This window comes from Crinia signifera, chromosome 1, assembly GCF_055691185.1.
Source record: "Crinia signifera chromosome 1, ASM5569118v1, whole genome shotgun sequence".
In the NCBI taxonomy this organism is placed as follows: domain Eukaryota; kingdom Metazoa; phylum Chordata; class Amphibia; order Anura; family Myobatrachidae; genus Crinia; species Crinia signifera.
In genome coordinates this window covers 243022348-243035341 of record NC_139217.1, presented here as the reverse complement: position 1 = coordinate 243035341, position 12994 = coordinate 243022348, and the positions used below count along the sequence as shown (strand labels likewise).

General features: G+C 42.2%; 1 protein-coding gene across 8 annotated transcripts in view; it reads right to left on the bottom strand.

Annotated features, from left to right (window-relative positions):
- PTBP3 (polypyrimidine tract binding protein 3) overlaps positions 1-12994 on the bottom strand; it is a 188963-nt gene that overhangs the window by 59075 nt on the left and 116894 nt on the right. For all 8 annotated transcript variants that reach the window (XM_083179475.1, XM_083179474.1, XM_083179477.1 and 5 more), the window contains 2 exons: positions 6398-6544; positions 3700-3864 (listed from right to left, as the gene is read on the bottom strand). In XM_083179475.1, the coding sequence (XP_083035601.1) occupies positions 3700-3864; positions 6398-6544 (312 nt within the window). The remainder of the gene's footprint in view (positions 1-3699; positions 3865-6397; positions 6545-12994) is intronic.

Genomic DNA, 12994 nt, shown 5'->3' with positions numbered 1-12994 from the left:
AACGGTACAACAGAGAAATGTTCATTATCTGAAGAGGGTTGGCCAATCGTGACAAAAAAGGACATCTCTGCTATTTATTCAAACTCTGGCACTGATCAGATTATTCAGTCCCAGATCAAAAATGTCAAAGTAGTATTTGAAATATATACTGGTATCAGAGCACAAAATGAGTAATGATATACAGGTTGAGTATCCCGTATCCAAAATGCTCGGGACCAGGAGAATTTTGGATAACGGATTATTCCGTATTTCGGAATATTTTTATATTTCAACGATGTATTTTGAAGTATCTTGCATTTATGCTGTATAAACACATAATATACACACAAATATATATTTTATTACCACATAAAATACACACAAACATATTTTAATTGTTCAAAAAACAAGGTTTCAAAATGTGAAACAAAATGTGTGTACTATCTCAGCACTGAATTTGAATGCCAAGCAATCATTGTCTTGCACATATATAGTGCCAGTTACATATCATGTCCCCAGTGATGCTGTTACATATGTCCCCAGTGAGTTTTTAGCAAAAAAAAAATGTTTTTTCACTTTCTGGAATGTCCGTATTTCGGAATAATTCGGATAACGGATATTCGGATACGGGATACTCGACCTGTACCAAGATAGAAATACAGTGTACTGTACTGTAGTAGTAATAATAATAATGTATATTGAATGTATTATGTAGAATGTTTGGTACTTGTGCTGTAACCTGGGCAGCAGTATCAGTCAATCAAAATGGTAAGATTATTAATAGGCATTTTTGTAAATCCATTCTGAAGATAACCACCAACAGTTGATACCCATTTTATATAGATAGAGATGAATGCTTCAATGTACTCTGAAATTAAACTGTAGAAAAAAAAGAATTGCAAATAATAAAAAAAATAATAATAAAAAAAACACCATAGAAGCAATGGGCCAGATGTAATGCAGTGCGAGTTTGGGGGCCATGCGAGATGGTGGCCAAACGCTGAGGTTTATTATTAAAGGCGCAGTCGTTTACAGGGGAAGGTTTTGCCTTGTAAAGGACTGCCTCTTTAAAAATAACCTCAGGACATGTTAGCTCTTGTTTTAGAGCACCATTTGCTATGAACGAGTAAACAAATTGCAGATCCAGCAGTTGACCACCATTGCTTCCTCCTCTATGTATGATGTCAAATAACCAAGCCCATGTAAACCATGGCTTGTTTTGCTATTAAAAGTACTTGCCCTTTTAAATTTTGGACAGCCATGTACAAACTGTGGCCCTCCAGCTGTTGTGAAACTATGCATCCCAGCATGCCATGCCATAGATTTAGCATCCCCTAATAGCAAAACTGTGGCAAGGCATGATGGGACTTGTAGTTTCAAAACAGCTGGGGGGGGGCATAGATTGAACATGCCTGGCCAAGGACACAGTAAATAAACCCCATGACAATTAGGGATATTTTAACTACTGAAAAAAAAAAAAACAGCCTGCATAACAAACCAAAGAGTTTCTGATTCATTAGTCTATGATACTTTCTTGAAGTCTTTAGGGGTCCAATGGCTGTGCATGTTAATACTCCCTTCATTTTCAAATTTAGTTTATTCACTGATTTTACATTGCTTACATTTCAAAAAGAACTGGAAAATGGGGGTGTTCTTGCCTGGTAGAGTGTGTATATACTGAGAGACACGGATTGAATATATATCAGCTTTGATTTCTCAAACCTACTGTGTGTGTGCGCGTGTACGTGAGAGATATATACTCTACTTGCATGGTACTCATTAAGTATATAAAAAGATGATCACCCAGCACTCACTCCTCAAATAAACTCAAGTCCTCATAGATGCATATTGTAATGTTTCGGACCCGTTGTCAGGCAGTACAACTGCCCATTGTACTGCCTGATGACAGGCCTAATAAACAGGACCAAAACATTGAAATATGTATCCATGAGGACTTTATTTGAGGACTGAGGGGCAAATTTATTAAGCTCGGTGAAGTGATAAAGTGTCTGGTTTTTATCACCGGCCAATCCGCTCCTATTTTTATCAGTTCACCAAGCTTAATAAATCTATCCCTGAGTGCCGGGTGATCGAGAATATATATATCTCTAGGTCTTTATTTTGGAGCAGGTAATCAGCATAAGCAACAATGATTACAGCATTGCAGCATACAGGCATCACAGCATAGTACAAACTATTCAGAAAGCTCCAGTGGTCCCTACTACAGCCCACACCTTGGGCTATCAATTGGGCAGCTATTCCACCATCAAGAGCAATGACCCTCGGCCCTGGAAACACTTGATTTCTCCTCTCCGCCAGCTCCGGACCCCACATATCTCAAGAGACAACTCCGTAAATACACCTCCTCCCCCCCCCCCCCCGCTTCCCTTGTGAAGTAGAATACACATCATAGTAAATTTCCCTATATAGATATATATATATATATATATATATATAGATATATATAGATATATATATATAGAGAGAGAGAGAGAGAGAGAGAGAGAGAGAGAGAGAGAGAGAGAGAGAGAAAGAGAGAGAGAGAAAAAGGGGTGTAGAGGTGCGCTCAGAAGGTAATATCACCAATCGACAATTGTAAAAATACAAAATTTATTTCGTACAATAAAATGGTTTAAAATACATAGGTCATGGGTGATTTACAGAAATTGTTGATGGTTTACAGAGATTATTACTCGCATGATCAAATCTACACCATTGTACAGAATTATTATGAATTACTACCTTCAATAATCTCTGTAAACCATCAACAATTTCTGTAAATCACCCATGACCTATGTATTTTAAACCATTTTATTGTACGAAATAAATTTTGTATTTTTACAATTGTCGATTGGTGATATTACCTTCTGAGCGCACCTCTACACCCCTTTCTCTCTATCTTGTACTTCAGACTCCCATTAGCGGCGGAGTTTTTAGAGGAGTGCTGCTCACCTATTGGCGCAGAACGGGGACACAACCCCCTTTTGTTTCTATATATATATATATATATATCTTTTTATGTGGACATTTTCTATCTTATTTCAATAGAGGAAATTCCTCGTAATAGATACATTCTCTGCAAGTGTATTTTATCTTATTAAGTGTTATACAATGTTTCAGACATTACGTTGAATACGGTCACAATTGTTTCTTTTTATGTATTAGAATAAATTTGAATTTTATGTTTTAATGATATGTATTATCTTTGATCTGAGCTTAGCGCTTTACTACAATCACACCTATTTTGTAGTCACATTCTGAGGGTCAGCTCCTCATTTTTCAGGTAAAGCTGCAGCACAGATCAAAATATTTAAAATTAATGAATCTATTGCACACATATTACAACCGGTGCCATCACATATTGTATTCTATCATTTTGGAATAAGGCTGTAACATAACAAAAAGCGGGGAGGGGGGGGGGGGGGGGGAGTGTGCATCCACGTGGTAGTTCATAATTAGTTTATAGATCCACCCAAAAAAATTCTTCCAAATACAAACTCACAACTGAATATGCCCCATTTTACTCCTATGGTTCAAATCCATACTGATACAGTAATTATTTTTTGTGAATACTTGTGGGCCTGTAATATGTTAAAAAAAGACCGAAAACTCTGCTAGTATCTGAATGAGCAACACAAACAGAATTCCTCAATTACAGAGTGTGGAATATGTCAGGGATCTATAAATAAACACTAATCGTAAGTATGAGAAAAATAATACCTGGTGGAGTACTTCCAGAGTGACGGGGTAAAATAGGTTTTCCACAATTAGTCTGAGTACAGGACTCTGCCCTGTCAGCACCAAACCTTCACCCCCAGGACCACCGGTGAGAGTCAGACCTCCGGACTGTACAGAGTTCACAGCTTGCAAAGCAGCCTGTGCTCGCTACAAGAAACACCATGCCATTAGTAAGCATTTAATACTGTACTGTATGTCATGCAAACATGGTGCAAGAAACAATTGCTGCATATATATTAACCAATAACTTTCTATTACATTTAGCAAAAAAAAAAGTTGTACGGAAAAAGATATACATTTTGTTCCCTAGCAGCAATATATTTATCTACAATACATTTATATAGGGAACTAATCAAACCACACATCTGTTTCAATAAATATGTCATCTGCATAAATAGGAGCAGATACCTGCATGTTATAACATGACATTCCATATCACTGTATACAAAATCTTATTTATAGCTCCACACCTTTAAGGGGTGTACACATGGAGCGATTTTTGCTAATGAGCGACTTTAACTAAGCAATTTTGACTAATCGATTTGACTAATTGCACCAGCGATTTTGACTATGGGCGATTTTGACTATACTAGAATTAACATACTTGGTTAATATTCATTGCAGATCGCCTAGTGAATATCGCCCTCAGCAGTGAGAATAGCAGCGATCTAGTCAAAACATTCTTGCCTGGCAACTCTTGTTACTAAGCGATATTATAGGGCGATTTGTCTAACCTTCACAGCGATCTTTGCTAACCTTCTAAGCAATTTTGACTATGTAGTCAAAATCGCTTAGAAGGATCGCTCCGTGTGTACACCCCTACAACTAAAATAACAAATGCCTTCGGTACTTGTGTAGTTTCATGGCGCCAGCATGGCCGTGTGTCTGAGTCCCCTTGCTACGATTCTGTACTTGAGGGCTTATTACACATAAGATATATTGCATGCAATCTACCCGTGACAAACCATACGCAATTTATCTTACTGCATGCACTTATAACATGCAATTTATTTGATGGGCTGTACAGATCTGACTGATCCGTGCGATGCTGATGGCTTGTACACATTTAGCTGCCATAAATTCTACAGCCAAATATGAATGGCTTTGCCATCTGTAAATACAAATCTGGAGAATACTGCAGCTTAGTAAACGTACTGTATTCTCCATTCCTATTTTTGGACGATTACAGCCAATCCCGGTGATATCCATTCGTACACAGTATCGGCCTTCAGAAAATACCTATTTTCCAATCATATTTGGCTTAAGCCTGCACAGATCAGTCAGATCCGGGCAGGCTTCTCTGTGTAAAAAAATAAAAATAAACAGCCAGCGGTGTCATGCCACCGCCAGGGGACACCTCTTACAAAAGGTCCCCAAGCCAAAGCATGAACACCCTGGCTGGTCAGACTGGGCCGGGTCCCGGGGGAATGGGGACCCCACAAATAAAGGAGAACCCTAGCTGACCCTGCCACCCCTGGGTTGTGGAGCGAGCAGGGAGAGGAGGCCTTTGCAGCGGCGATGTCTCCCGGGTGAGATGACCCGGCAACGGATTTCTCTGGTGGCAGGGGCGACCATGTAGGTGCAATGCAATGCACATGGGAATGCGCATTGCATCTCTTGTAATGTACATGCAATCTGGGCACTGTACATTAACACAATGCTTAGTAAAACTATTTTGAAAACGGCAACACATCCATTAACCATCTTTAAGCGGCATGGTGTTGCAATTCTAAAAAACAATGTTTTGTTTATTAAATATTCTTCACTGATTTTTTCATTTTAGTATATGGCAATGAAGTAACAAATCTAGGTCGCAGAAGTAACAAATCTATGTGTAGATCTAGGTCCCAGCCATATAATATGGTTCTACACAAGGGCCGATTTCAGTTATGCGATCTGACTAGAACGCTTAAAAAATGACCCTGCAATCGCACTGTTTGTAGGGGCCATAGCAATTGCAGTGCACGACTCACGCGTCGCTATCGCCGGGTGATTAAGATCCTGTATGATGGATAAATCTAGGTAGACTGCCAGTCAGGGCCATTGACCGCCGTCCTGCGGGGGGCATGCACCCGGAGCAATTTATGCTTCAATTTCTAAGCGATCTAGACAACTCTTTTAGCAAAAAGACAGTAGCCAATTGGTTTGTAGATTATCACTCTCCATGGCTTAGTGCAGTGGTAGCCAACCCTAGCCCTCGAGAGCTACCAACAGTTCACATTTTCCAGACAACCTAGCTGCTGCACAGCTGCACTCATTAATCACTGACACATTTTAAAAGATACACAGATGGAGCTAATTAGCTCACTTGTGATTCTGTGAGGAGACCTGCAAAACATGCACTGTTGGTAGCTCCCGAGGACTAGGGTTGGCTACCCCAGGCTTAGTGTATCTGCCCCAATGTCTGGTTCTGACCACCTCTAGCATCTTTCTTTCAGTCTCCATGAAACTGCATAGTTTATCTTAGATGTGTAAATTTGCCACAATGCTGTATACCTGTCTGATAAAATACAATGAATAATCAACAGACTGAAATTCAAAAACTAGATCAAAAGCTCCAAAGCTTTGTTGTTAACCACATGCCTGGCAAGGGGTGATGGAAATATGCTCTAGGGATGAGGGGATAATGCTATACAGGTGGAATAAACTGAAATCGACTACATCAGGAACTGGAACACACCGATTGATTAGGTAGGTTGTCTGTCTTCAGTTCTCGGTGATTTGAATACTGTATATAGACAGGCTGACTGCGGAGATGAGGAGTGAGAGGCGTGTAGTAATTCACCATGGTGACAGCTGCTTCTTCAGAAGCCATTTCCAAGAAGGCCTGAAATTGAGGACAAGACAGAATTATGCATTAGGTTGATGATGTAATCTAGTTTGTTTTCTGAGAGCAAGGTCAGTAACTTTTTTTTTTTAATTGTCAGCAAATTGAAACCAACTAAATACTACAGAAAAAAATATATAAAAAATTCGGTACTCTTTACTTAGTTGGGCGCCCATCGTGGGGATCGCGGGCATCGCGGCCAGTACATTAACGGCCGCGACGCGATGCCCGCGATCCCCACGATTTCCCATAGGGTTCAATGTTAAATTTAGTGCTGGCCGCGATTTTACATTCAATGCTTCAATGGCCGCGATTTGGCCATAGGAATCAATGTTAAATGGGCCACAGAGGCCAAATAGGCACAATTAACACTTAAATGTCCCCCCAAATTTGTAACGCCACCCCACGATCCACGCCAACCCGAAGCGTGGCGAGCGCAGCGAGCCCGCGAGGGGCGGCGGTACGCGTCCTCCGACCTTTTCATACCCCCACTATCCACGTCGGCGTGGAGTTGAGAATAGAATAGTGTGGCGAGCCACCGAGCCCGAAGCGTGGCGAGCGCAGCGAGCCCCGCGAGGGGACGCGGATACCTGTGAAGCCCGCGTAGGGCCACGTTTACCTGTGAAGGTATCCGCGTCCGCTCGCCACGCTTCGGGCTCGGTGGCTCGCTGCGCTCGCCACACTATTCTATTCTCAACTCCACGCCGACGTGGATAGTGGGGGTATGAAAAGGTCGGAGGACGCGTACCGCCGCCCCTCGCGGGCTTGCTGCGCTCGCCACGCTTCGGGTTGGCGTGGATCGTGGGGTGGCGTTACAAATTTGGGGGGACATTTAAGTGTTAATTGTGCCTATTTGGGCTCTGTGGCCCATTTAACATTGATTCCTATGGCCAAATCGCGGCCATTGAAGCATTGAATGTAAAATCGCGGGCAGCACTAAATTTAACATTGAACCCTATGGGAAATCGTGGGGATCGCGGGCATCGCGTCGCGGCCGTTAATGTACTGGCCGCGATGCCCGCGATCCCCACGATTTCTTTACCCGCGATGGAGATCGTGGGCGCCGTGATAGGTAAAGAGTACCAAAAATTCTTTAAGATGAATTCCGACACACAGATTTAAATACAACACCAGGCTGAGCTTTTAATATGGAAGTATTAGTACTTTACAAATAGTAAACCATAATTGTGGTGCAGAAAAAACTGCATTAGGACCTACAAGCAACAAAATGTCCAGTAAGTAGGCATATGCATATTATACATTCATATTCAATTACCAGAAATGGAAATTTAAAGAGCTGCATTTTATCTGTGTGGACATTCGGCAGGAAGTGGGCAGGCAGCTGGCATCCGGTGATCATCACCAGGCAATTTCCATGGGAACATCCAGCGACTATCCCCTGCTGCCCCCCACCCGCAGACATGGGTGCGTGCACCTGGTATACAGTCTGTTTGCCGTGGCCGCACGCACACAGCATATGCACATGCGCAGAAACGCAGCTGCGTATGCGCCAAAGATCGGTCCCCGTGCAAACAGACCGGAACAAGGACCTATGTTCTTTATTTTTAAAGCTGAAAGCAAAGATTGAATTTTTCAAAAAAATATGAAGTGTAACAACATACATTAGACATGTAAAGAGGTTAGAGTTGGTCATAATCTGCAGCACAGTCCAAAATCCAAATACAGGAGCCACACCAACTGTCAGCGAGTCAGTTTGGAATGGCAGTTGCTGTACCTCCCCCCTATTTGAATTTCAACCTGCACTGCAACCCCACCTTCTATTATAAACACATAAGGTTGTTGCGACATATGGAAAAAGATAACCAAAAATTCCCCCCATATCCTTATAAATAAATTAATTCAAAAATTAAGAACTTGTGTATTTGCAGGGTGCTCAATTTACATACGTACGACACCGTAGGAAAATCGGATCTCATGCAATTTTGCGATGCAATGTGATTTTCCTTAGTTAATTTTTAGTGCACCCCTGCCCGCGGATCCCATCGCATCTCATTCCATTTGCGGGGCGATGCAATGCGATTTTTTTATTGTATAAGCATCCATGCAATGGTACGGTTTTATTGCGTGCTATTTTGCACACTCCCACTATCCACGTCACCCCAAAGCGTGGCGAGCCCCGTGAGGGAACACTGTTACGGGTCATCCCGACCTTTTCATACCCCACTATCCACGTTGGCGTGGAGTTGATTTTATTAAGTGTGGCGAGCGCAGCGAGTACATGTAACGTAATCCGCGTCCGCTCGCCACGCTTCGGGCTCGGTGTGCTCGTCAAACTTTATGAAATCAACTCCACGCCACGCCTCAGGGTGACGTGGATAGTGGGGGTGTGCTAAATCCCATTGCATCGCATAGACATGTATACTGGGGGTGTTGTGATAAATCGCATCACATGCGATTTTGCGTGCAATGCGATGCGCGGCCAGGGTGCAGTGAATAAATGAACTATTGAGACCGCATTTAAAAATAAAATAAGACTGGGAACTGAATTGGAAATGTTGCCCCTCAATCTGAAAATGTTTCTGCTGCACTACAACTTGTACATAAAAGAAAGCATCTTGCAGCTCTATAGATGAGAGGAAATCCACTTTACGGATAGCCAAGGAGGAAATTCACTGATTCCTTTCCAAATGATCTGGCATTAGTTTAATCCCTTTAGGTTAAGGGTAATCTAAACATTTTCTGAAGTATTCTGCACCAGAAATAGCCCGTTATAACCAGTGCTTAAAGTGGTAATGCAGAGGTGGGGGAACTCATTTCTCTATGCCACCTAATTACCCCACTCCCCCCATTAGGCAGAGACAGGGCCAGCGGTAGGGTTTTTGGCCTCCCCTGCAAACTAGAATAGTTTTCTTTGAGAATTACTGTGCAAAGCCAATGTGGAGGTTAAAATGTTGCACCAAACCATTTGAGGTGGTGGAACTCAGTTCCACCCCATTCCTCCTCACTTTAACCCCTGGGCATAACGGCATTTGAAGGAAATATTGCAACAGCATGTGCGATGCGTAAACCTTTTTCTGTAAAGTCTGATGGAACCCTTGACTATACAACAAAATGTCTTTTTGGAAAATAATTAAGTCCATTTCTTAATTAAGTACAGCAGACAGCAGCAGAGGCTGTGTGCGCACCCCACCCAACCTCCTGTTTGACCAGAGGTTGAGCTTCCCCCATTGCTGTAAACTGATAACCTGGCGTACCCGCTTACACTGTCCTCTACCCAGATCTGGACCAAGGTAGAAGTACCTTGTAAAGGGTCATGGGTTAACCCCTTTTACACCGCCACTGACCCGGGTCCACAAAGGAAAAAGCTGGGTTATTGAGGCAATGTAAAAAGGGGTTGTATTATTGTATTATTATCGCGTCGTATACCACTAAAAATTACACCCGATGCCCGCGATTGTGGCCCTGCTAGTAAACAAGTACCCCTGGCTTTACTTAACCTAGAAGGGATTCAATTAATTTTAGAGATGGGCACCAAATATCTGAATGAGTGGAGGAAATGCAGGATTTGGGATGTTACGGAATCTCTGTGCATCAATGGCTTTCAAAAGGATGCCACCAAATTATGAAATGGGCTTGTAATTAAAATAACTGGTTTTAACATGGGGAAGGGGAAATTGGGACAGATAACCTGTGCACTAGTACCACGTGCAATTTTAAATACAATGTACATATGTTATATATGATAATCCACTATTATGTTATATCAGGTGCTACTGCACTAATACATACCCTCCAACATGACCCATCCCATTAGGTACAAAATGCTCTGTTCCTGGACTTCCCTGCCAGTGGCAGTTACAGATGTGAGCCTGCAGCACAGTCCAATATTCAAAAAGGGGAGCCACACCAGCTGCCATCCCAAACATCACTGAGAGTTGATCTGACCACCCCTCTTTGAATATTGGACTGTGCTGTAGGCTCACATCTGTAACTGTCACTGGCAGGGAAGTCCAGGAACAGAGCATTTTTTACCTAATGGGATGGGTCATGTTGGAGGGTATGCTAATACGTTTGTGGAGGTGCTCCCCTGAGAGTAATAAATGGTGCAACAGAAAAGATGAAAAAGTACTCTCTTTTTTGGGGGGCACGCTTTGAATTAAAACTTAAAGTTTAATCATAAATTCATTTTAAAAAGTTTTTTTGACATAACTGGACGGACACACATTAAACATACAAAGATTCTAGATACTCTATTTTTGAGTTCTATATTTATTGTGGATTGGTTTTTATCAGAAAAAAGCTCACCTATCTAGAGAAGATTCTGATTGGCAGCTGCCAATCTCACACGGTTGGGGTACCACAATATATATGGAGTGGACCGCGAATATTTTTAATTTTCTTACATTACACCCAAAAATTGTGATACATGGTTATCAGGCCACTAGAGTGGGATTAAACAGAGAAAATCTACCTGGGAGAGTGCTTATTCAGTAAAGTCAGTAGTTAGTACATAGAGATGAGAGAGTGAAATTAATTTGGTGTCAGTACACCCCTGCAGTTTGTTTGTTGCCATGGTGACTGCTGCTGATTGCTCTATCCGGCCTGGCTCTACCAGACCTTACAATTGAGCGGGTCTATCCGTGCGATCAGTTGCAGATTAGGGTGTGAAAAAGTTGGGATATTCAATCTGAGAGATTGAATATCCCAAGTTATTTATATAGCTCATACATATTACACACAATTTACAGAGAATATTTGAACAATCAGTCCCTGCCCCAGTGGAGCTTACAGTAATTCCTTACCAAAGGCACACCCACACACATCCATGGAGCACAGGTTTATTATTGCCCCTTTTTAAGCATCCACAGGTGATGCTAATTATTTCACAGCTAGTGGACCATGACCAGAACTGGAGTTTGGTAACAATGCACCAGACACACCATTCTAAATAACAAATACATAAATCTCAGTTTTCATCTTTGTCACCTACCTGCAGTGGCGGATTCAGGGGGGGGGCACCCGGGCACGTGCCCCCCCTGTCATTTATTTTGTAGCTGAGGACCAGGGCTTTCCAACGAGCCCAGCCCCGTGTCTCTAGCCCCCCGGGAACCAGAGATATCGCCTGGCAAACCGTAACGTTTTTTCCCCATAGGATAATATGGGATAATATGGGACCCGTCAATTCCGACCCCCACCCGGTTCCGACGGCTTCCAGTTCCCGCCCTGGCATCACAGAAGCTTGTGGTTGATATAATTCAATTCCAAATCGCTGGGCCTTCAATATGATACCAGGCTGGTCCAAATCGGTCAATCGGTTCCAGAGATATTGCGTGTAAACCGATTTTTTTATTTTTGAAATGTAATTTCATGGCTGTTCATGATTTTGAGGGCAGATTACTCTGGAACCAAAAGTTCCAGTTTCACTGGACCAAAATCATTCAAAGCCCACTCAAAAGTTCTTCAATATAATACTTGTCTCATGTAAATGGGTCAGTTGGTTCCGAAGATATAGCCGGTTAAATGAGATAACTGGTTAAAGGGGGGAGGGGTGGTTTTCTCTCCCCATCACACCAGAAAATGAAGGGACTAGGCTGGTGTAAAAGGGGCCAACCTGGGAATGCATTTTCTGGTGTGAAAGGGGTATTATTTCAAATAGCCGGGACCTGCAATGCTCTGAATACAGTCAGGCTCTGCCACTGTCAGTGGCTATCACTTCTGCCTGGCGGCGGCTGTCCCCCATTTACCACGAGCATGTATTCCCCCTTGGCAATGAGCATGTAATCCCACATGGCAACGAGCATGGAACCTCTGGCAATGAGCATGGAACCCTTGGCAATGAGCATGTAGAGAAGCAGCACTTATGTAGCATAATTTTTAATAGGCATTATGGTGTTTGGCATAACACATAATGGACATAATGGCGTGTAACTTAACGTGTAATGGACATTATGGTGTAAATGTTTAATGCGCTCCTTTGGTGGACAATGTCCCTGTTTATGAAGTGTATTGTGAATTTTGGCTTAATCTGTGTGGCATTATGTGAATTCTGGCTCAATCCATGTGGCATTATGTGAATTTTGTCTCAATCCGTGTGGCATTATGTGAATTTTGGCTCAATCCATGTGGCATTATGAGAATTTTGGCTCAATCCGTGTGGCATTATGTGAATTTTTTCCCAATCCGTGTAGCATTATGTAAATTTTGGCTCAATCCGTGTGGCATTATGTGAATTTTGGCTCAATCAATGTGGCATTATGTGAATTTTGGCTCAATCCGTATGGCATTTTATGCATTTGGCTCAATCCGTGTGGCATTATGTGAATTTTGACACAATCCATTTGGCATTATGTGAATTTTGGCTCAATCCGTGTGTGTTATTATGTAAATTTTGGCTCAATCCATGTGGCATTATGTGAATTTTGACACAATCCATGTGGCATTATTTGAATTTTGGCTCAATCCATGTGGCATTATGTCAATTTTGGCTCA